The sequence below is a fragment of the Melospiza melodia genome, chromosome Z, assembly GCF_035770615.1.
Source record: "Melospiza melodia melodia isolate bMelMel2 chromosome Z, bMelMel2.pri, whole genome shotgun sequence".
Taxonomy (NCBI): domain Eukaryota; kingdom Metazoa; phylum Chordata; class Aves; order Passeriformes; family Passerellidae; genus Melospiza; species Melospiza melodia.
In genome coordinates, this window is record NC_086226.1 from 7,994,422 (window position 1) to 8,018,732 (window position 24,311).

A 24,311-nucleotide genomic window follows, 5' to 3' on the forward strand; every position below is an offset into this window, starting at 1 on the left:
ATTACCTCTTTCACAAGATCTTTTCCTTCTCAATGCACTTCTCAAGGTGGAGGAAAGGTCTTCGAAGGTGCTTGGTGAGTGTCAATCACTGTGTATAAAATAAATTATGTTAAAGGCCCATAGAAATTATTTTAAGAATAAAGTAGCCTAGAACCATTATAGCTTGATCATTATTAACTTCTGATTTATTAAAGATCTCAGGACCCCATTCATTTGAGTAACTCTCACAGGTCCTGTTATCCCACTCAAATTGACCTGACAATTTCAGATTATTTAGAGTGACAATTTTAGATTTAGATGATTTCCTGATGTCACCACTGAGAGTGAACACAAATGTCATTATATCTGTTCTTTAAATTAGGGAATAAAGTGAAGAAATCTTACATGACACTCCAACAAATGCAAATGATATATTTTGTCCTGCAAATGGGCTAAGGTAATCACTCTGAATCATAAAACCTGGCCTGATTATGAAATAATTTTATTAGTCAAGATTTTCAAGACTATTTGATGAACACAGAAATTGTTAATCAGCATACAAACCATAAACACTACCTTGTTTTCTGTGTAAACCATTGTCCTCTACAAGTACCTTATTAAAAATAAAACTTAAGAGTTTTAAAAGTTTGTAAATGTGTGTAGCAGCTGGGTGTTTTCTCCTGATAGCAGCTACAGCAGCACACTGAACTCATTACTTGCAACCATTTTATCTAAAAAAACACTTCAGCACTTTATCACAGCTTCTGCTCATTCAAATTCTTCTGCCAAAGAATTTGCAGATTTCTTGAAATACAGAAGCAAAGAATGAATAGGGAAAAGGGAAAGGTATTAATTCTTGTCACTACCCATCCATCTTCATTCCTTATTCATTTGAACATTAAGCTCTTTTTTTTAAGGTGATCCAAAGCCAAATCTGATTTAACCCTCCAGAAGTGAATGGCTAATTTGCTTTCCCAGAGCACACACAAAATGCTTTACCTTTAATCATTCTGACCCCATTCCTTGGGAATTAGGGCATTCCTATGAAGAACAGGAAGCTGCACTTTCTTAAGACAAGCTCCACAATAAGAGATAATCTGTTTTGTAAAATGAGTCTAAAACTTCATTTTAATGCAAAAGGTGGGGATCTGTGAAGCTGTGGTTGACGTTGCAGCAGATCCCTTCGGAAGATCATAGGATTACTCCCCCCTGCACGTAAACAACACGGCATTAAACATTCCACTGCTGTTCAGCGTTCAGCTGTTCTGAAGCTGGACACTGCCAATAGATAACCACTAACAGCTTCAACATAGCAATAGTAACTGGAGGGGAGGGAAGGGTTTTAATGCTAAATTGTTTTAAAAGCTATTTTACAGCTGGAGCTTGACACAGGTCTGCTGATTGCAGCAACAAGTAAGAAACGGGGGTTTCCTTTGCCACTGACATACCTTGAGGAAGTTAATAAAACAATTAATGTCATTAAAACCACCTTACAGACAACTAAATATTGGGGATTATTTTGTTTCCCCAGAAAGCACTTCAGAGTTTTGTGTTGCTCTATCCATACTAATTAACGTCATTAAAAGTGGCTGACAAACAAACAAATATTGGAGATTTTTTTGCTTCCCCACAAAGCATGTCAGAGTATTTTATTCCCCTCTCCATACTAATTATAGCCTGGTGACCTCAGCAGAAGAGGCCCCATCCTGTAGCTGATCCCGACAGCTGCTGGGAACAGCTGCACGGGGAAGGGGAAGCGTCCAATATTGGGATACTGACTATTGGAAGTGTCCAATATTCAACCACGTGCCGAGAAAATAACCCACGAGTTATGGCAGGGTGCCAATTATCTGAAAACCGTGCCTGAGCTCATCCTCCCAGCAGGGTCCACCAACTGCCCCTCACGGTTTCTTTTATAATTTCAAAGTTTTACTTAAGTTTTTAAACATACAAACATAAAAAATATATTTCATAGATTTTATGTAAAATATATTAAAAATGTATTTTAAGTAGCAATTAAGTATTTTTAATATTTTACATAATGTATATAAATATGTATTCTTAATTGCACTTACATATTTTACATGGTGTATAAGCTATGTGTTATCTGTAAAATATATAAAATGCAAAATTGAAAAATATTTTGTAATTATAAAAAAGTAGCTAAACAAACCGCCACGCGTCCGGACTTGCACCGCGTGCCTGAAGGGGGGGACATGTCTCATCCTTCTCGGAGCTGTCCCACCACGGCTTTTCCCCCGTCTAGAGCCCGGTGGGGCCGGTCAGGGCGACGTCCCTAGAGTCCTCCCTGCCCCAGCTGTCCCCGTCCCCTCAGGGCTGGGGTCCCCCCCTCACTCACCGGCCGCGGCGCCGCTCGGCGGCGGCCATTAAGCCGCGTCTCCATGGCAACAACGCTTTTCCCGCTTCAAACGCCCGCGCGCAGCCTCGCGCGCACAGCCAGCCAATAGCGAGAGGGGAGAGAGGCGGGCAGGGCACCTCCCGGCCACGGGAGGCCAATCCGAGGACTTCTCGGGCACGGGGGCGGGGGCTAAGGGAAGGCTGCGGGGCGGGACGAGAAAGGAGTGGCTACCGGCCGAGGCGCTGAAGCTGCGATTGGTTAATGCTGACGCCAATCGTGCGCTGGCTCCCGCCCACTGCCGGACCCGGAAGTAGAGGTGAGGGCGGGGGTCCATGGTGGCCGCTGTGGGGGTGACCCGTGTGCCCGGTCCGGTGTCCCCATGCCCGGGGTCCCGGTGTCCCCATGCCCGAGCACACTGGGGACCCTCTGCGGGCAGCGAGGAGCGGGCAGGGCAGCGGGGCCAGGCGCCGGCGGAGGGGCCCGCGGGGATTTGTCCTTGTCCTTCCCGGCGCGCACGGGAGGTGGTGCTGGTGCCGCGGGGGCCGCAGGGGGGTGTTGTCCTTGTGGTCGCTGAACCGAAGGAAGTAGGCAGGAGCCAAAGGAAGCGGTTGAAGTGGCTGACCAGAGGAGATGAGCGTCGCCCCGGGGCGGGGTTGGTGGCGGAGGGCTCCGTGCTCAGGTTTCCCATGTTGGGAGCTGGACGACTCACAAACCCGCCCTTGACATTTTCTTGAGGAAAATACAGTGTTCTGTAAAATTATTTACTGATCTGTGCGTCTCTGTCAGAATGCAAAGCTTTTCCCATAACTGGGAATCTGCCATATTTGTAGCATGGCTTACTCATGTCCATTGCTTCTTTTTCTCTAGGACTACTCATGCTGTCTGCTTAGCTTATTGCTGACAATATTTATCACTTAAGAGGTGTATTCCGTGTTGTTTACATCAAACCAGTGCTTGACAGGCATGCTAAGAAACTTTTAGTTTTGTATGACAGCCTTATGTCTAGGTGAGACAGCAGAGAGCTTGTCCTTTGTCATTCATTTTCTCAGCTTTGCCCTGATATGCTGAGTCCTGTACTCCAGGGAAACTGTCCAGAGCAATCATTTCCATATGCCAGTTCCAGTAATTGTGAGGTATTACCTCTGTGCAGGGCCTGTGCAGTTTTGCAGTGGAAAAGTTTCAGAGTGTTAATCTGTGGCTTTCCTTTTGCTTTGTAATTTTGTTCCCCTCCCTGCAATGTGGTTTGTAATTTATCAGCAGCAAAGACATGACATGCAGGTCATTTTTTATGCTTCTCGATAACAAAGTAAATTTTTTTGCAATTCAAAGGTGGCTAATAATATGCAATTTAATTCTGTAGTAACTTCCAAGGGTGGACAACTTTTTTGCTGTGCTGAGATCTGTTTGCTGGCTGAATAGAGCTGCTCTGTTTGAGCCCCGTGTTTTGTGCTTTTCCGCAGCTCCTGGTGCACCTGGCAGAGGGGAATGGCTGTGAGAGCTTGTGGCTTGATCATCTTCAGGAGGCTGCAGCCAGCACCGTCCTCTAAGGTCACTGACAGCATCGAGTACCTCCTGCTGCAGACATCCTACGGGAGCCACCACTGGACCCCGCCCAAAGGTGATTTCTGTTCTGGTGACACTGCTGGCTGGGTCTCTGGTGTCAGGCTGCAGAGAGGATTTTGGCTGAGGTCAGTTTAGAGGGGCAGTCACCACCTGGGAGAAGCTGCTGGCTGTGCTGTTTGTGTGATGGTGCCCCTGGCACAGCTGAGGGAGCAGTTCTGAGGCTGAAACCCTCTGCAGGTTGTGGCTGTACCAAGTGTTGGGCACAAATTATTTGGGTTGGGGCAGGGACTGTCACCCAGCCCAGCTCCTCAGGTGTCTGGTGTTTCTGGCAAGGTGTGCACACAACTGGAAAGAGGTAATGAGGAGAGGTTCACTCTTGTCTTGGGTCTCACCCTTTGCCAGGCAACTGCAGTGTGGCCAGTGCAGGATTGTTTGACCCATGTCTGGTCACAGTCAGCAGGAAGACAAACTGAAATCTGTAATAGAACGCTTTAATACACCTTTCTGAGGAGATGCAGGAGATCGTTGATGAAGATCACTTGCCTAATGCAATAGAGATGAAAGGGACAGATAGGAGAATTCACCTTACCAGCCATTCTTGGTCATCAGTGAGGCCTCAGAGCAGAAAACAAGCCCTGTGTCCCAGGACAGAGCAGCAGCTCCTCCATAAAGGCATGTCACAGAGCCAGTGTTTGGTAGTGCGCAGTCACAGCCCTGGTACCTGGAAAAGTGCAGCACAAAAGTGCTTCAGGTTCCCTAGAGATCTTCTTGCTGTTTTTTCCCACCTGAGATTTTTTTCCCTGATAGTTTTTGCTTCCTATTTTGTAAAATGTGTCACTTTCAAAGCATGGTGCAGCAATTTATAAACAAGAACTTGCAAATTGGAGGAAAAAAATGTTTTTACAGTGTCAGCTAGGCTCTCCTATTGAGGGAAAGAACAAAACTTTCCAAACCTCCCTCTTTGTCTGCTCCACCAAGAGCCTAAGGGAATTGAGTTTGCAGCCTAGAGGAAAGCTAAAAAAACATCTGCTGGAACATGATTGATTGTTGTGAGAAGAAACCCTTGTGGAAGGCTCCCTGGGAACACAGTAATTCTGTACAAGTGATTTAAATTACTTGTAGGAGTTTTGGTAGGGAGCTAATTGTCTCATAAGCATACATCTCACACACCTGGGATCATGGAGTAGTGTAGGTTGGGAGGGACTCTTAAAGGTTGTCTAGTCCAAGCCCCCACCAGTGGGCAGGAGCATCCTCAACTAGAGCAGGTTGCTGGAGTTCCCATCCCACCTGGATGTTTCCAGGGATGAGGCACTCACTGCTTCTCTGGGAAACTTGTGCCAGTATTTCACCACCCTCACAGTAAAAGCAAGTCTTCCTTGTCTGTAGTCTGAGTCTGCCCTCTCCTAAATGAAAAGCAGGAGCCCTTCTCCTGTCACTCCAGGCCCTTTCCAAAAGTCTGTCCCCAATTTTGTCCTGAACCACCACCCTTTAGGCACTGGAAGGGGCTCTGAGGTCTCCCTAGAGCCTTCTCTTCTCCAGACTGAGCAGCCCCAAGTCTCTCATCCAGAGGTGCTCCACTCCCTGATTGTATTCATGGCTTCCTCTGAACTCAGTCCTGCAGGTCCATGTCCCTCCCTTGCTGAGGGCTCCAGGTGGATGCAGCACTGCAGGTGGGGTCACACCAGAGCAGAGGGGGAGAATCACCTCCCTCAACACACCACTTCAGGTTTTAGAGATCAAAGACCCCAGTGTGATGGTGGCCTGTAATTGAGGCTTGGTATTGATTTGGGGGAATTTATTGAGGAGAAGCTATTCCATTTTATAATATCTGTGATAGGAATGGTCTTCCAAGGTAACCCTGGGATGTGCAGTGTGGTAACCTGTATGTGATGTCGACACAGATTCCATAGGGCAGGAGCCAGAAGAAGAAGTGTCTCAAAGCACACACAAAAGGCAGTTTACAGCTGCAGCTGTACCTTGTTATTTTAAAAGTTCTCTAAGCTGCTGCAACTCTTATGGGATTAAACTGGACTTGCTTGGATCCCCTCACAAGAACCTCATCAGCCTTATCTCTGCCCCTAGGACTGTGACTTGGCACTAGCTGAGGCTGATGGGAAGGGGATGTAGGGTTCATTTTCCTTCTCAGTCTATTAGAGCTGCACCAGTGGGAGCAGGTGGGAGGATCTGAAAGGATCTGAAAGCTGTGGTGTGTGAGGTGCTGCCTGCAGTCCTTTTTCTGCTCTGCAGGTAGACTGTACTGCACAAACACGGCAACTTACTGAGCTTAGACCTGAGGTTATCAGCAGGTATCAAATGCTGTTTTCTGCACAGTGACTGCTTGAAAGAAAAGTGCATTTTATATCTGAGGTGATGTCTTGTTGTAAGAGATGTTCGCGCTTTTGATACACAGGCAAGGAAGTGAGTGGGAGCTGTTGCAAAGGCAAAGCAAACTTCCTACATACCCCAGTTGTGGTACTGAAAGGGCACTTTGAGTATCTGAGACCTGAGGAGCAGTTCATCTCTGCAATGAAATTATAGTATTTGGAGCCAGCTACATAGAAAATAGACTGACACCAGGGACAAAACAGAGCTTAAACTTTTTTACCTCCCAAAATGTCCCAGCTCCTGCTGTGTTGCTTTTTTGAGGTATTGCTTGGCTTGTTCTATTTATGTTCTGGAGCTTTCATGAGAAAACCAAATCTGACATTTCTCAACAAAAGTACAAATGGCTGGGGATGTGTTATATTTATCCTTTGTTTGTAGTGGCACCTCTCGTTCTGAGCAATGTCAAATAAATGGTGTATCCTAGGAGAACTACCCAGCTGTTGAAAGGACTGGCTTTTAGACTTGTTGCTTGTTTCAGAGGGGAGTATGGAGGAGAAAAAAATCCCTGGCTGCCTAAAAGAAATGCACTTTTTAAATGGTACACATCTGTGCCTGGTCCCGTTGTTTCTGGAGTGTTGGCACAGTAAGTAAGAGTTTTACAGAATTGAGCCTTAAGCTTATGTGAGAGGACATGGTTGAGAGGGGATTAAGAGTCTCAGATGACCTGTCTCTGCTCTAACTGGATGAAGGAAAAATGAGGGACTCAGTCCTCAGTATAATCCAAGGTGGATCTTTATGGGTGTAGGGTACTCCAGAAGTGGAGGGGAGGAGTGGGAAGAAAAAATGTCTGATGCTGAGAGGCTGATGGAAGTTTCAGGAGGTGAGGGATAAACAGTGACCCTAAAAGCCACAAGACAAAGATAAATCAAGACATAAAGATCTGGAAAAGCAATCTCTCTTCTCCAGTTTCCATCTCATCCTGTGTCAGACACCACGTACTCTCATCTCTGCCTCCCGGTGTTTCCTGATTAAAGCACAACGTGAGTTTCCTTCCCGGAGATTTACTTTTCCGCCCTCTTGGCAGGCCACGTGGACCCTGGGGAGGATGACCTGCAGACAGCCTTCCGGGAAACGCAGGAGGAGGCAGGCCTGCAGGCCAGCCAGCTCACCCTCATCGAGGGCTACAAGAAGGAGCTGCACTACCCTGTCCACGGCAAGCCCAAGACTGTCGTGTACTGGCTGGCAGAAATGAAGGACTGCAACACAGAAATCAAGCTGTCAGAGGAGCACCAAGCTTTCCAGTGGCTGAAGCTGGAGGATGCCTGCAAATTTGCAGAATATGAGGACATGCAAGCGATGCTGAAGGAAGTGCATCAGTTTCTGTGCTCCAGAGAATAAGTGGTTTTGTGAAGTATAAGGGGATTTCTTGAGGAGACAGGTGTGCTTCTTATGTTTTAAACTGAAGGAAAAATTATATGGCTGCAGAAATGTAGATTTCTTTTTTTTTTTTTTTTTTCCTGTAGAAATTCAGTGAGGATACAAGGAGCTTTTAAAGCGAATGTGCTTTTATCTCTCCTAGCTACCATAAAAAATGATAGCCTGATTGAACCCTAAGCCAGAGATGTCTGAATTGAAGCCCAGAGTTAACAAAAGACTTCCTCTGTCTCTGTCTCCTTTTCTTTTTCTTTTTTTTCCCCCTTTCTTTTTCTTCCTTGAAGTGCTGAACAACCACAGGTCTTTTTGAAAAATCAAACACTTGATACATCTTGACTTGCTGATGTAAAGCTAGAGAGTTGAGAAAATGAGCATATGGGGATTTTTAATAATAAAAGCTTACTGCAGAAGTCATACCTTGAATTTCAAATGAGGAAGCAGTATTTCTATTCCCAACTCTTCCAGTGATATGCAGTGATAACTTGTCAGATCATTTCAGATCTTTTTTTTTTGTATCATGAATTTATGTACATCCATAATGTATACTGTTGTGAGAACATTTTCCATCTAGACAGTCTTAGTAAATGATTGGGTGCAGTATTTAAGTGGTAAATTGAACTTCTTTTGCCTCTTTATTTTAATTTTTTGATCTTTAACAGACACCTTAGCCATAGATTTCCCATGGGGTTGGGAAAGGGTATTTAATCCACTTTCTGCACAGGATATTCAAGCTTATGTGCAATTTTATGTCTGTTTCATACCGTCAGTACTGCTATAGCTGCACCCACTCATCTTTTGGGGTAGCAGACATTACTAATGTTGGTACCAGTGTGACAGGAGTGTCTTGCATGTCACTCCATTGTCTTCCAGTGGAGTTATTTAAAATTGCATATATTTACATTTTAAAAAAAGGGGATGCACTATAAGGAGGCGTTTATATATAAATATCTGTGTGTATATACAGATTAAAAACTCCAGTGCTCGTCCACATTACAGTCAGGCTTTATTTTGATTATGAACACTTCCTCAGAAGTGTTCCACTCGGGAGGTGGCAGAGAGTGTAACAACCAGTGAGAGTGGGAGAGAAGAGTTAAAAGCCTGTGCAGCCTCAGTCTTGGTTTTTCATTATTGTTTGAGGTACCATTTAATCAGTGCTGTGTAAACAATGGTGTTGCTGCCTTCCTGTTTATGAGCAAGATTAGCATATTAAGCTGGAGTTAGAGAGTCATTAACAAGTCATCGGTTCTGCCCATTCAGCAGTAATGAACGCAGGCACTTGATGCTTTGGAAAACAGATTAGCTCAGCTCCAAGCCAGTATTTCCTTTTTAATGGCACTGCTCACATAGTGCTCCCCAAGCCTGTCAAGGTTTTGGAGGGTGACCAGTGCTGTGCACTGTAAGGTGATGTGCTTCTTGGACAAAATTCCAAGGGGTGTAACTGTGATCATGGGTAAGGCATGTGTGTGTGTGCATTTTAAGTGATTTATGTACAGAATGTATTCCCACAAATTTTGCAAGTAAAATGATTCTTAAACATTTTTTGATCCTAGAGTCTTTGAGTTTCATTTAAAGTAGAAATGTTGGAAAGTCAGAATTTAGCTCTGATTCTTGCTGCTTGCTGGTGAAGAAAAAGTTCTGCCTCTGCCCATGTCTAATAGTAAAATATTTTCCCAAGGAGCATCTAGGAAACCCTCCAGTAAATAATTATGGAATAATCTGCTTGGCAAAGATATTTATTTCCAACCTCTATGATATTTATGCCCTAAAACAACAGGGCTTGGGTTTTTTTTGTTTTTGTTTTTTTTGTTTTTTTTTTTTTTTTTTTTTTTTAAGACCAATAAAGTTTTCGGTTGTAATAATATCTTATGACAGTGGACTTTTTACCATTTAAAAAGAAAAATAATTTAAAAAACCCTCAAAAACAAACAAACAACGAGAGATTTTAAGATTATTAAAAAACCCCAGAGATTTTAAATTCCCTGGAGAGACCTTACTTCTGCTGTAGGTTAAATAAAACTCAAGAGAAATCCAAGCTACACTGAAATAGCAGAACAGCTTAATTTAGGTCAAGTGAACGGCGTTGCTCAAGTAAGAGATATGAGGATGCTGTTTCCCTTGCTCTACTGAACAAATGCACTGACACAGCTCATACTTGTAATTTCCTGGTGTTATTGTTTCTTTCTCCGCATAACTCTTGACTTACAGCCATGATTACATCATCTCAGAATCGGAGAGAAAGAAAGCATACATTCATGAATATTAGGAAAGCACTAAGACATTGCAGATTTCACTGAGAAAAGATCAGGATTGCGTGTGATAGCTGCAGGTAATTTTGCTCAAACAAGAAGTGTAAAGGCTGAAAACAATGTCTTACTCCTATCTAAAAGAAAAAGAACTGTATTACTGCTCTGGTGGAGCAGTGTATCTATTCATTGACTATTCCATATGATTATAGGAAATCAGAGACTGGAGCTGGAATAAAGTGGCTCTAAATGCAATATCCCCAACAAGCATGACTGACATTTCTTGCCAGTCTATATAATAAAAGAGGATGTGTGTTATAATAAGGTTTAGTACATCCTAAATAGGGAAAAGTTTTGAGAGACGCATGCTCTCAGCAGGCTCTTGCAGTGATGCAGAGAGGACAGTGGAGTGCTACCTTTTAAGTTAGAAAAATGACTTGCTGTTACTTAATTGGCAACTTAGTGGGGATGAATATTTTGGCAGATACCTGGAAGAGATTTTATAGAAGGCAGTGCTTATTAATTACATTCTCACACTGACAATGTAACTGATGGTCTTCTGTGTCTATTGGCAGCTAGTTTTATCTTAAAAACAATTTAAGGATCATCAGGACTTTTGCTTTTTACCTTTTGCCTTGTCTTCAAAGATTCGCTTTTTCATGTGCTTAATAACTTAATCGATTCCATGGGCAGTTGCAGCTGGCAGTAGTCCCAGCTTCATTTAGGGAAACCTGGGGTTTCTTATGGGTTAAAGCAGTTCTGAAATTGCTAAGCAGCATGTGCTTATACAAACCAAACAATCTACTCTGCTTGCTTCAGCCCTTGTCCTGTGCAAGAAGATTGTACTCAAGTGTTTAGAAAAAACCCCAAACTGTGCTTCCTGTCAAAACAGCAAGGGCAGGGAGGAGATAGCTGTGGTGGCAGCCCTCCTGGTGGGAATAGTGACACGGGAGGGAACAAAAGCTCTGTCATTCTGCAGCTAGTCCACTTGGTAATTGATGTTGTCAAAAAGAGGAGTGACAGTCCCGTCTTTCCACTCGATGAGGATCTCTCCCCGCCTGAGGGAGGGGGAGCGGGATGGCGGCAGGTACGGCTGGGGATGGATCCCTCTGCGCAGCGGGGCCGGCTCCCGTAAATCAGCTCGGCTGCTGTGGGCTGGAGAGCTCTTCAGAGCAGAGAGGATCTTCTTCTTCCTAAGAGAAGAGAGAAGAGAGTCACTGCACCTGTCACTTGGTTGCTTCTCTCCACGTCAGCTACTGTAATGGCACTTCCTTCAGGGATGGCAAAAGACGTGCAGGGGAGGAGGAGCCAACAGTAGCGGCTGCGTTTGGGGGGTCACTGAGTGGGATGGATAAACTGGGGGGCAGAGAGGAGAAATCCCCAAGGGTGACACATTGGTGACCAGACCCATCTGCTGAGATCAGCAACATCAGCTGTGGAATGGGGAAGGGTGCCAAGACCAAGACTTTTGTTCTGAGATGTTGGAGTTTTTCTTTAAGACGCTGTTCATAGCAAAATCAATGAACCTGACTCTCACTTACTTGTTGTAGTGAACATTGAGTGTCAGTATTATTAATCCCAGTATGAAAGCCAGGGGGCTGAGGACCAGCATGGCTGTCTTCCAGTTTGTGCCTAAAAAGTATCAGAGAAAGCATCACGTTTGCTGTATTTATGCAAACTGTTGTTAGCAATAGCCACAACTGCCACAAAAAATCACCTGTAATGTCCCTGAAAAATGCCAGATAACAGGAAAAGTGCATTGTGTACAAGATCAACATCTTACAGCTGCTTTAATACTGCACAGCATCCTTCTATTGAAAGTGGCCACAAAAGTTTTCCTTTCCTGCGTTGAAGACAGTAATATCTCATGCTTCTCCACTCTGCATCTTTCTGATACAAAAGAAGAAGGGCTGGGGAAAAGCAGTACTGTTAGCAGCTGTCTGATTTTCATGTTTTTACTATTTTTTTATCACAGGCCTGTGGAGATTTAAAAAGAGTCTTTCTGACAGGTAATTTTGTGCCCTCATTCCCTATTGAGCATCCTCAGCAGTACCCCAGGGAAATGTATCTCTGTCACAACGGGAAGGACAGAGGCACTGATGAACCTTCATCTGCCTGGTCCCTTCCTCCTCTGGCTGATCCCTGGACCTACCTGCAAGCCTGGCCCCAGTGTTTTTCCCCCGATTTCCATGTTTCTTGGAGTGGTTGTGGGATGGATCTAGTGGAAGAAGCAGAAAGACTCTGATTAGCAACTTCCAGTTGGACCAGGGATCCAGATTCCTCATCAGGCTTCACTGTAACCACAAATCCCTTTTGTATGGGACCCAGAAAGGAAAAGGAAACTTTACTGTCACTCAGTGCTCCCCAGCCACAGATAATTTTTGCTCCTAAAACAGTGGGTGGCTATGCCTCCAGGTTAAGCCTGTATCTCTGCACTGCTTTCCAAGGGAGACTCCTCAGCATGTTGGGTGAAAGCATTCAGTGGCACACATGGAAATTCTTCAGAAATCCTCAGGTACTCTTCCACCACTGAAAATAGCTGAGTAACCTCAAAGTGCTGCCCACACTTTCCGTCCTGCTGTTCTTACTTATGCATTCAGAGAAGTGCTCACCCTCATTTGCTGGGAGCTGTGCCTGTTTGGTCTTTGCTGGAGACACTGTGCTGTTGAACTTGTTAGCCAGAGGGGGGTCAGTCAAGCTCACAGAAGACTCTCTGTCCACAGCATCGATCTTTGAAGAATCAATGGTTTTAGCTTGGAAGAAAATAAAGAAAAGATCTGTGTGATTATCATTTATATTTTGTACAGGAACCTAGATATGCTCATTGTCCAGCAAGGAAGGGGAGCCCAGCCCTGCTGGTTTGGTTCGCTGCCCTGCAGGGTGAGAAGGATGTGGTGCAGCAGCAATCACCCCCTCCTGGGCACCAAAGGCTTTCAGCTGTTAAAGATTTTAAAGGTGAAATGAACCTCTCAAGATGGAATCAACAACCAAAGCTGAGCTTGTTTTCTGATGGTAGATGTGGTCATGGGTTTTAGAAGTATGAGTGCAACCAGATGTTAAAGGATGATATGTGAAGAAGAGGCAAGTGGAAGAATCTCAGCTGTTAACAACACTGCAGATATAAAACTGGGATCCGAAGGGTTGTAAGCAGGCCATACCTCCTGCAAGGCTCAACACCTTCCTGTGCCCTGCAGTCCTGCTGCAGAGCAGGGTGTGTGGGCAAACAGCTGCTGCTGGAGGGGAGGCTGTGTGAACTTTGGTGTCAGCAATTCACCCTTCTGCTGCAACATGCCAGGACCAAGAACACTGTGACTTCAGGGCTCCCTGCTGCCTATCCAGACCCCATCCCACTCTGTGGCATGAGCACCCACAGCACAGCTGCACAGGTGTGATTTATTGAGCAGATAACCCACCAAAGTGTAAGCTGTCTGTTGATGATCAGGTGGAAGTTAGATGAGAAATGCCTGAGCAAACATATAGGACTTGGTGTTGTTAGTGAGCAGTCAGAGGTTCCCTCCAGTAGACTGAACCATGGGATTGATAGGAAAATTTTGACTTTGTGTGAGACACGCTGAGTGGCACAGCCTGATTCAAAAGCTGCTCTGTGTTTACCCTCACAGCCTTATTTAGGGATCCTGGCTCCAAGGCAGCCCTGGGTTGCCAGGAGCATTGCCTTGGGGAATGAGAATGCTCTTTTCACATGCCTTTTTCCCATATCTTAAATGTTCCACGCATTTCCTAGCCTATATTTAACTAGCCTATTATGGTGTCCAATTTGTATGGTCCATATTTAACTTAATGTTAAACAAACACTTGTAACTATTGTGATAATTACATGTTGACCTTCTAGTTGGCTAATTAAAAAGCTTGAGGGGAAAAAGACCACCTTCTCTACACATGACAGCCAAAGCAGCTGATGTATCTCATTTTATTTCAAATTAGATACAGTGTCTCTGTGTCAAAAGGTTACACTTATAATCCATCTGCTTATGCCAAGCAGATACATCACATTTTCTCTTTACTCATTTCTACAGAGCTCAAAATCTCTTTGGGTCCATCAACCTTAAGGTAAGGAATAGCCTTCTGTCAGGGAAATAATTTTCACTGAGGAGTGTTGGGAACTTCATCACCTACAGAGTGGACAAACACTTAAAAAGTCATTACAAACACCAGGTGATTTTGGGTCTCTGGAGTGGGAGAAAGGAGGGGAGGGGAGGAGGAGAGGAGGAATGGAATGTGATTTTCAGGTCTCAGTTCTGCACACAACTTTACAAGAAAAGTACCAAAAACCACTTTTATTTGCAGAAAGGATGTGAATGAAAGTGGGAAACAGACTGGACCATGAACGATCAGTGATCAGCAGTGGGCTTCACTGGGCATGCAACAAATGATCACAGCCACATCTTGGTAAAATGACCATGCCTGGTGTTTGGTAGCCTTATGTCAAACTCCAAAAATTGTGACAAGACCAGGGTTTTTGCCCTTTCTGGGTCCAGTCTAAAACAAAGCCCAGTGAATACTGGTGAAAGCAGTTTGGATTCTCTTCAGCAAAGGCCAAGGCCATAATTGGTCAATATAAACCCCATTTCTAATAATTTTTGATGTCATCTTCTGGGATTTCCTAATGCAAAGGGAGGGCAACACTTAAGCTCCCTCCCACTACTTGCTGTCTTCACCAGTGCCTTTGTGGCTACACTGGGCACCAGCAGCAAGGTTCACTGAGGATAATGAGAGCGTGGAATGAAGGCTACAACTAGATTTCATTAGTGAAAGATGCACTGTTGGAGTGTCACAGAAGAGAACTTTAATTTCAGAAACTGCTGCAATAATTTCTGATACAACTGCTTCTCAATAATATATATAAGTTTAAAAGAAGTTTTCAGCTGCCTCCAGTTGTTTTACCAAAAAAAGACACTCCAAAGTACCAAAAGCTCTTTCTAAGTCTAAAGTGCCTGACTTTGGGAGACTTCCTTGGGTGTTTTGTGCTTGGGAGGCTCAAGCAATTTCCACTATTCTTTAGCTGTGGGCACCAATTCAGAAATATTTTACCCAAAATATTTGCCTGTCCTCAGAAGTGCAGCTGGGTGTTGGAGACCTGATCACGTAAGGTTTTGGATGCTTCTGGAAAAGACTGAACAGCCACTACTGGAAACCAGTGGTGCCACGTAGTGGGGTTGAGCTGGAGCTGTTTGGTGTTTCTCCAGGTGGGGCCGAAGTGAACATGAGTTACAATGACATGTGCAGGCCTGGTGTTAGATGGCTTGGATGACATGAAAGTTAGATGTTATCTGACACCAAATCTACCTCATCTTACTTTCATAGATCCACACTCGTGTGTCTAGAGCTTGTTGTGTTGGTTTGCTGGGCCTCCCAGCTGCTGTCCGGGCAGCAGCACAGACGGTTTCATCCGCCAGCGTCTTCCACCTGCTGAACTTGTCCTTCTCCCTGGAGACAAACACCTTGTGGCTTCCCTCCTTGGTGCCAAGGTGGAAGCCCAAGCTCTGCAGAGTCAAGTGTCCCTTCCTGCCGCAGGACCATGCCTGGCGTTCCCAGTCTCCACAGGGCTCCAGCTTGACCAGGGCGTTCTGGCGCATCCTGTGTGCCGACAGGCAGCGCCCCGTGTGCAGGCTGACGATGGTGCCCCTGTCGGGGTCCCAGCCCCACCTCTGCTGCTGGGAGTGCTCCTTGCAGCTGGCCAGGCTGATGCTGTCGGTCTCCTGGGAGGCACGGATGCACTTTTCCAGCCGGGTGTTCCTTATGAGGAAGCCTTGTCCCTCTGCTACTGCGGTACAATCAGAGCAGGGTTCAGTACTGTGCACTAACACATCCCTTTGCAAATACCCTGGGGGAGGCAAGATGTAACCCACCAGTCCTTTCCTGGATGGGCATGCCTGGATAAACAGTTCCCACAGCTTCCTAATTTCCTGGAATGACATTTCTTTGAAAAACAGGAGCATGCAATGCCAGAGGAAAATAGCAGTTGCGTAACTAATGAGGAAAAACATCCTTCCAACTTGTATGATTATATAAAATATCTGCCTATATACATCTATATGTATTTAATTCAGTACTTCAGTTGTTTTAAGGTAGCCATCCTTGCCTTCCTCCAGATGAATTAGTTTGAGGGATCTTTTGCCCCTATCCAGGTCAAATCTTTCTTACAAAAGAGCAGTTGAAATCCCCCTTGTGCTGTTCATCTGGGGCCAACTAGGCCACCTTGGGCTACACTTTCTATTAAGTGGCTTCTGGAGGTATTAAAGCAGTGCAGGGATAAAACCATACCCCACCAGAAGTGTGTAAGTACTTGGCTGAGGCAGCTCATGTCAGTATTGAAATTATCTTGGATTTGGCACACCTGACATTGGTCTGTGCACCTTAGGAACAACAGTACCACTTTTAAAAATCCATTAGTAGGAGGGAGATATTGCAGCTGTCTCACAACAAACACACAATTTGAAGCAATTTCTGTAATTGCTTGTTGCTTTTAAGAGCAACAGGTCCCAACATCTCAGGTGATTTAGATGGATGTCACATTAGCTGAAGGATTGCCACTGTTTTCAGTATGACTTCATCAGGTGTGGCCTGTGAATATCCTGAACAAAATGTTAAGTGGTAAACCATCCACCAGGGTTGCAGGTGAACTTTCTGCTGTATATTTTATGCCTAAGATAGACAGATAGAAATAGAAGTTTCAAATTTCTGAACATTCTGAGAAATCTTTTAATAGCAACACATTGCAACTCCCAGCTTTTACAGTGACTTTTTTCTCTCTCTTTTCCCCAGGAGACAGAATTATAAAAGCCCCATGGGCATATAGTACTGAGCAAGCATAAAGAGGACACAGAAAAGTGATGTTAGGCAAGAACACTGATTTTTATCTAAACTATTTCTGCAGAGTTTCCCCTCCCAAATGGAAAAGAAAAAACAACCACAACAAACCAAAACAATATTGAGCCAATACAAGTATTTGGCTCAGTACCTGAGAAGATTAGTGACAGTATAAACAGGAGCTGGTACACAATAACAGTGGTATAAACAATAGTTTAAAGGAACTCTCATGTTTTTCTCTCAGGAAATTCTAGGGTTCTGCTAGATTAATAATGTCTTGGGGCTGTGTAAAGCAGAAACAGCTCAGGGCTTTCTGCTCAGCCTGAGGAGAGGAGCCACAGAAACCGCAGTGCTTCTCCACCAGCTCTGGGACTGTCTGATCAGTGTGTCTGCGCTGGGATGCTGGCTTGCATGGACCTGTGGCAGCCACCAATCCAGACAATTCCTGCCAAGCCAATGTGCCTAAATGGAAATTAAATTTCTGGGCTATCTGTGGGCAACTTGTGAGTCGTGTTCTCTTTAAACCTTACTGAGGGCTGGGTGGAGGTAAGATATTCAATGCATTTGGGGCTTGAGTTTCTGCCAGCCTCTAAAGGCAGGAGAAATGTCTCTTAAGTAATTTCCCTTTTAAACTTTAGGAAATTGAAATGGATTAATACAGTCCCCCCAGCCCCAGCCCACCCTCACCATTTTTACCTAAGATATGGAATTCAGGATTCTCACATTTTTGGTTCAGCTTAACTGGGAGAAACCCATTTCCAAAGTAATGAGACGTGCATTACAATGTAACAGGGGAATATGACAACTGTGCTGGGTCAGATAAAGCATTTGCTGAGCCCAGGATCCTGTTTGCAGCAATGGGCCATTAACATCTGCCAATAGAGGAAAAGGGTAAGAATCAGACAAGTAAATAGCTCACTCAAGACAGCAAGATGCCAGTGCCTCCTTCCAAAAATCACAGAACCACAGATTTGTTGGGGTTGGAAGGCACCACTGAGACCAAACAGTCCAATCCAGCCAACACAGGATCACCTGGAGCAGGTGATGACACAGGAACACATCCATGTGGGGTTTGAGCATCTCTGGACATGGAGATTCCACAACCCCTCTGGGCAGCCATTCCAGTGCTTTGTATGAACTAACTCAGAGAGTATCACTGGGTATTTATGGGTAAAATGGTTTTGCACGCTACCTTTTTCAGCTCTGAAGTTCAAAGAAAAATATCATTTTGTTGCTCCATCAGTACCAGAGCTCCTTCTGCAGTTTCACAATGTCGACTTAAGTTTTGATTATTCTTAATTACTTTGTGGCATCAGGAAGCTTAATTACTTCATTATTCATCCCTTCTGATCTTTCTGAGCACCTTCTGATACTATCACTGCTGTGATCATGTCAACTCATTCCAGTCTTGGTTCCAGCCTGTGGGTTAGGTCTGTCTCCTACTCCATGAGAATGGAGTTTCTTAAGGGCCTTGGTGGAAGATTCTTATCAAAAGCCTTTTGCAAACACTGGCACAAGACCTTGATCTGCTCAGCACATTTGTGTTCTTACTGATACCATTATGGATGTCAGGCATTCCCATTACAAAAGCTGCATTGACTTTTCTCATGTTTATCTGTCTGTAAATACTCTTTGCTTCTACTGACTTCCCTGATGCTGAAATGGAGCCTAAGGACCTGTGTCTCCCTAGGCTGTGCAAGGGAGGGGCATTATTGCTGCAATGCAGCCCTTTGGTGTCAAGCTTGCCTTAAATAAGGGCTTAATACACTCCCTAAACATTTTTTAATGTCATATTTAGTTTTCTGTAACTCAAAAGACATTTAAGCTGGTCCTTTGCCACAGAGTATTTATCCTTTATTTTTCTCTTTCCTCCTTAAACTTCCTCTGTTGCCAATTCTGTCTGATAACACTTCAGACTGCAGAGAGTGACTGCCATGACCTCCCTGGCCATGTCTGAAGGGAGCACTACAGCCAGTAATCCATTCAGCCTTTCTGCACTGCCCCACTTTTGCTCACCCATTTTGCCTTTGTGCCACTTATTTACTGACCTCCTGACCCCCACCAGCTTCCTGCTTCAGATAATGTTTGGAAATTTCTGCTGGCAGTTTTTTGTATTCTCTCTCTAGGCTGCTCATCCAGGTCTTTTTCTCATATGTTTTATTATTAAGCATGCCACAATCTTTGCTGTATTTTCTTTTTGTTTCTCAGCAATGACTCTCCATTTGCAAATTTTGGGTATTTTCATTACACTTTGAAGAGTGCTGCTGTTTGACCCAGCAGGAGATACATGTTTTGCTCTTTGTGGAGTGTCTGATGTTTTATGTTCCCTTCTAAATAATCACCATGTTTGTTACCTGCAGACATTGCAGTTCATGTGACTGCCAGCAGCCTTGGCTCGTGCCCCACAGCTAAACCTGGAGGATCTTTACTTTGAGACACACATCAGGCACCAGGAATCTTTACTCAGGAGACAAAGTGACATCCCAAGTCCTGCTGCCCAGTGGTCCTACAAATAAGGCCGTGAGCTCCAACATTTTAAAGAATGTAGACCTGGGGGAACCAGAGCATCCAGTGTACTCCCTGAGGATGGGACTCAGCATCTCTGGAAAATGCCAGCCTAACCCACTGAGTCCAAGCAGATGCCTGCTTTGGGCTGTTCATACTTGAACACTTTGGCCTCTTCATATTTTTAGGAACAAAATAAACAATTTCTAGCAAGGCTTCTTGATGCCAGCTCATTTGTCCTATGATACTGACACTCTGTCTGGTTATAAGATAGAAAAGCAAGCAAATACAGGCCCCTGCTTTTCTGCAGCATGATCACCCTTGGGACATGCTGTTCCATGTAGGATTAGGGGCAAAATCCATGCAACGTTCCTAATTAAGGTAATGCCACTGAGAAAGCCTTGGTTACCAGTAATCCCAGTGTGACTGGGAAAGTTTCTGCTGTTTCTAAGCATGGCCTGTGATGTTTTGATCAAAGACATTTGCAAACAGTTTGGGGTGGCTTGGCCCATATTTTTTCCCAACCACTGCTCCTTTCTTAAGAATATCTTGATTTTGGTTTACCAACAGGGCTTCATATCTTTCCACATCACTGCAAGGTCCACTTTTTACCAAGTAGCTCAGCAAAGGTCTCCAAGGGAACAGAGCAGTCATAGGAAAATAAGGAAGGTTTTGAATGGAAAAAAAAATCTATAAATTATAGGAAGCAGAGGAGGTTGGTGAAGTCACCATGAAGCTGATATGAGTGGGGAAAACCCTGGGGTGGGGATATGATGAGTGCCTACAAAATCCAGAGAGGCCTGGAGGAGATGGAGGGGTCTGACTGGCCAAGGACTGATCCTGGATGGGACAAGGGGTGCCAAAGGAAGGCTTGCAGTGGGCAGGAAGGGACTCTGCACCCAGGCATTGTGTGCTGCTGCTGGGGACAACCTGCACAAGCCAAGGGAGAAGGTCTGGTGGCTACTGAAGAGTTAAATGCATCACAGCCAGGAAATCCCCCAAGTGAAAAATAGTTGGAGGCTGAAAAGTTAAAGTGGGAGCGGAAGAATTGTACAAGCTTGGCCTTTCTGCCTCCTTAGTGCAAAATGCTCAGGGCTGCCTTTTGAGGTCAGGGCATCAGGGGTCAGGGCCAGCACTACCATGGATTTGAGGGAGAGGAGAGTGGCTCCCAAGATATAGGATCAGGCCAAGATGCCAAACACATCCCCCACAGCCTCACACCCAGTGAATGGGGGTCCAGATCAGTGTTAAATGCAGATTTATTTCAGCAGTTTTCTTTCTGTACATGTAGGCACAGATCCTGCTGGTGCCTGACTTCCCGCTGCCCATTGCGCCTCACAGGGTCACCATTAGGTCTGGATTTTTAACACAACTTTTTACAGAATCACAGAGTGAACCAGTGACCTAACCTAACACTTCCTCATCAACTAAACCATGGCATTGAGTGTCACATCCAGTCATTTTTTGAACACCTCCAGGGATGGTGACTCCACCACCTTCCTGGGCAGCCCATTCCATTGCCCAATCACTCTTTCGGTGAAGAATTTTTTTCTGACATCTAACTAATTTTTGCCTCCTCTCTGCTTGCAGGTACTTTCCAAAGGAGCAACTGTCAGGACCGGCTTAGGAAATTCCAGGATTTCAGTTTTCAGCAGGAAACCAACCCCTCAGAGGTCTGTTGAGAGCATGCATCACTGTCCTGCCAGCAGCCTTAAAACTCAGGAGGGGAAGGGAAAAGCTGCCACAGTGGGATTTCAGCCCCAAGCATGAACATGTTTGTGCTCTGTGCTTTGAGCTTCATTGGGCATTGCCAGGCATTGGGAAGATTAATTCCTTTCTGCAAAACAGTGGTGGTTTTATTGTTTTATTACTGGTCTGGCTGTAATGCAGTGGCTGATCATGCTTCCACCAAAAGCATTATGGTAGAAAGGAAATTAAATACCCTGTGATCCTCCATACTTTACTAGTAAAACAAAACCATGTGGATTGGGTTGTATGGCAGCAGTAAAAAATCACTTTATTCTAACATCAGACAAGATCCTACTTTAGAGGCTAAGGAAGAGCAACACCCTGAAGGCTGTTCTGCTCTCTGCATGCCATCATGGTATAATCTCCAGGTCCTAACCAAATCTCCTCTAACTTTTAAAAGATGCATGTGCATCATCACCCCCTACCACTACAGAGACATACCCTCAGCCTGGGGCTTAACCAAGTGAGAGATTCAGTTCACTTTAATTGGCAACTTTTGATGTACAGAAAACAGTAGTAGATGGAGCAGAAGTCAAACCTGTAGGAGCACAAACCTCTCCTCTTATCCAGATGCAGAGCAAATTGAGAAGGTAACTTCTCAAAGCATCCCAGGGAACGCTTGCTTGTGCAGCAAGGAACGGAAAGTGGCTGGTCAGAGGCACCAATCTGAGGTTTGTCTTCAAGGAATAAACATCCCAATAAACTATTTGGGCAGCCCAAATAGTTGTGGTCGTCTGATCGATGGATTTTGAACAGCTCTGAGCATGTAACCTGTAAAACTGCAGGGCTGTTCTTGCTGCTTCAGGGACTGAAGGAGCCTTGAAGAACTTCAGTGATTTTTATAAATAAGTCACTTTCAACTTGACGCCTCAGTCACAGCAGCAAAATAAAAAGGCTTATTAACTCAGGGACTTTTTCCATTTTTAAAGAAAATTGATTCCTCCTGATGTCCATGATGGGATTGGTGAGACCATGGTAGCACCATTCCTGGGAAGCTGTTCCTGGGTAGCACTGCCCCAGATCTCTGGGATGATGCTAAGCAGGGACTTCTGCTTTTTGCATCTACCCATGCACATCAAACCAGGGCTGCTTGGATTTGAAATACTCCTGTACATGGGCAGGATACAGGATTGGAGCAACCCCAGAAAGCAGCTGAATATCAACATGAGCTGCTACCAATTTTGCTCCATGGAGATGAGCAGTGCAGACTCTGCAGCTCCCCAGCACATCCCGCTCCCAGCCGACCACCACAGGAGCAGGACAAATACTTCTGCACTTCCCACCACCCTCTGCCATGCTTCTAGCATGCTCTGAGCTCACTCACTTCTGCTGGGAAGGAGCAGCTGGGACCGGGAGGAACATTAGTGCTTAGGAGGTCACTTAGTGCCTGCCTCCCACCCTGAGCAGGTTTATTCATCCTCTACTCTCAGCAGCTTAAAAGCTCTTCATAAAAGCTGCCAGCATGATGCCACGGTGTCCCTGGCCCAGCCATCCCAGCACCTTGCCAGCCTGTCCCTCACTCTTCTGTACCCCTGTGTTCAATCCCATTTAAATGCTGCCCTGATTGTGCCTGTTGGCACTTGTTCTACAGCTGGTGGGTTCTTGAGCTTTGCAGCCCAAGCAACAGTTCAGCAGGAAAGCAGGTTAAAACCCGGGAGGCAGCTCTCTTCCCACTTTACAGCTACCCCAAAAGAGGAGAAACTTACCCTCAAGCCAAGGAAGGAGGCAAATGCAGCCCAGGCTCAGCCTGAAGAGTTCCATGGTCTGCCAGCACAGCGGGGAACAAGGAGCCCCCAAAGCCTCTCGCCCACGAGGAGTGCCAGGCAGCTCACTTTTACCCCTTTCTCTGTCATTCACAGCAGAAAAACCCTGCTGGGAAGAGAAAAACTCTTTTGTCTCAGCAGTGGAGGCTTGGCAGCTGGCTTATCAGCAAAGGATCGGCTCGGAGACACAGTCCTGCTCAGCAGTTGTCCCTTAGGAGAAATCATATGACGAGCCAGGCCGGGGGGTACGCTGGACCGGGATGCTCGCGGCCGCCGGGCTCGGCTGCCTAGCAGCAGGGATTGCTCCCAGCAGTGACACAGCATGCCAAGCAGGCTGGCCCTGCCTTTGCCAGGGCTGGGAGCACAGGGGGATGCAGGGCTGGCCTGGCAAAAAAAAGCAAAGTTCAGCAGGAGTGCTTGGAGGGGCGTGGGATGTGTCTGCTGAAAGCCTGCACTTGGCCGTGCTGTCTCTCTTTAGAGAGAATTATTCCTGCCAGGAGGATTTTAGGCAGAGTTATAGCTCGTTATAGCAGAGATAAAGTTATAGCAGAGATACAGCCTCACAAACCAGCTGTGGCTGTCCTAGAGCCTAGGAGAGAGATGGAAGGGGGAGTTGAGCCCCTGGATGGGGGAGCAGGCTCCTGCTGTGGGTTTACCCTGATCATCATCCTGAGGGTGCTTGGGTTGAATTTGACTTTTCATGCATCACCTTGGGCTCTGCATGGAGAGGAAACCTCACATCCCTCCCAAAGGAGAAGCAGCAAAGGCTGGCAGGTGAACAGTGGCAGGGCAAATGAGAGTTACAATTTTGCTAGCAAGGTGTTCCCATTCAGCCACATCCTCTCAGCTCTTGTCTGTCTCATATGTTTGCTGAGGTCGTTCTCACTTTAGTAAACCATTAAGCCTTTTGCATAAAGACACTTAAAAAATGATGGGTTCACTTTCACTTTTGGGGTCCTGAATGGCGCCAATGTCACACCTCCCAGCTCTGCCCATGAGACCAGGAGTCAGCTGGAGAGCTGGGAGTTGCTTCCTTTAGTGGCCAAGCTGCCAAATAAAAACGGTGTAAAATAAAAACAGTGCAGTACTGGGGACCATGCAAGGGCATGGTCTCAGGTCAGGGCCTTGCAATGGTGCAGCTCCCTCTTTGTGCAGCTCTGGGAAGATGGCTCCCAGCTTTCCCACTATCAGGGGGATAACCTGGCTTCAAATGAGATGTGGACATAGTAAAGGATATTCATAAACCAAAGGGGAAGGCTGGGCTAAATTTTTGCCCTGGTGAGGTTGGTCTTTTCTGACTGTAGCCCTGTTGCATAAGAAAAATACCAGCTGATTTCTTTGTGATTACTATGGGGTTTCCCCCCATGGGAACAGGTCAAACTGTGGTAAATTGCAGGCATTTTTAATTTAAAAAAAATGCAGATGTTAAGTTCTCCGCTACTTATCTGGGACTGAAAATGCAAACACTTCACTGCATCTCCTTGGCACCAGACTGAGGAGAGCCCACACCAGGAACCAATGCCATATTTAAGCCCTGGAGAAAAGTGGTCAGTCTAGAAAAGT

The 24,311-nt window shown here is 45.4% G+C and overlaps 3 protein-coding genes across 8 annotated transcripts in view; 2 read left to right on the top strand and 1 right to left on the bottom strand.

Annotated features, from left to right (window-relative positions):
* The first annotated feature begins 2,611 nt into the window (after nt 1–2,611).
* On the top strand, nt 2,612–9,204 carry NUDT2 (nudix hydrolase 2). 5 transcript variants are annotated; one of them, XM_063181311.1, is made up of 3 exons: nt 2,612–2,654; nt 3,799–3,956; nt 7,311–9,204. In XM_063181311.1, exons 2-3 carry the CDS (start codon nt 3,824–3,826, stop codon nt 7,622–7,624), a joined length of 447 nt encoding a protein of 148 aa, XP_063037381.1. In that variant the 5' UTR covers nt 2,612–2,654; nt 3,799–3,823; the 3' UTR covers nt 7,625–9,204. The 5 variants fall into 5 exon arrangements, with proteins under 5 accessions (XP_063037381.1, XP_063037379.1, XP_063037383.1 ...); XM_063181309.1 differs by lacking the exon at nt 2,612–2,654 and adding an exon at nt 2,842–2,859; XM_063181313.1 differs by lacking the exon at nt 2,612–2,654 and adding an exon at nt 2,866–2,990.
* The window catches only part of LOC134432497 (myogenesis-regulating glycosidase-like), a 31,744-nt gene continuing 11,251 nt past the window's right edge, over nt 3,819–24,311 (top strand). The window contains exons 1-2 of the mRNA XM_063181303.1: nt 3,819–3,956; nt 20,827–20,909. The gene's annotated coding sequence lies outside the window, so the exon portion shown is untranslated. The remainder of the gene's footprint in view (nt 3,957–20,826; nt 20,910–24,311) is intronic.
* Nucleotides 9,810–22,986, bottom strand: LOC134432499 (uncharacterized). 2 transcript variants are annotated; one of them, XM_063181308.1, is made up of 6 exons: nt 22,692–22,986; nt 15,218–15,682; nt 12,516–12,656; nt 12,056–12,121; nt 11,445–11,535; nt 9,810–11,096 (listed from the first exon to the last, which is right to left on the bottom strand). In XM_063181308.1, exons 1-6 carry the CDS (start codon nt 22,744–22,746, stop codon nt 10,883–10,885), a joined length of 1,032 nt encoding a protein of 343 aa, XP_063037378.1. In that variant the 5' UTR covers nt 22,747–22,986; the 3' UTR covers nt 9,810–10,882. The 2 variants fall into 2 exon arrangements, with proteins under 2 accessions (XP_063037378.1, XP_063037377.1); XM_063181307.1 differs by having other exon boundaries at nt 15,218–15,685; nt 22,692–22,985.

Excerpts from the sequence above, each read along its gene's own strand:
- NUDT2 (XM_063181311.1), top strand. The coding sequence starts at position 3,824 with ATGGCTGTGAGAGCTTGTGGCTTGATCATCTTCAGGAGGCTGCAGCCA. Across the intron at positions 3,957-7,310 it reads CCACTGGACCCCGCCCAAAG|GCCACGTGGACCCTGGGGAG; the intron begins GTGATTTCTGTT and ends CCCTCTTGGCAG.
- LOC134432499 (XM_063181307.1), bottom strand. The coding sequence starts at position 22,746 with ATGGAACTCTTCAGGCTGAGCCTGGGCTGCATTTGCCTCCTTCCTTGG. Across the intron at positions 12,657-15,217 it reads ACGAGTGTGGATCTATGAAA|CTAAAACCATTGATTCTTCA; the intron begins GTAAGATGAGGT and ends TTTTCTTCCAAG. Across the intron at positions 12,122-12,515 it reads ACAGCTCCCAGCAAATGAGG|ATCCATCCCACAACCACTCC; the intron begins GTGAGCACTTCT and ends TTCTTCCACTAG.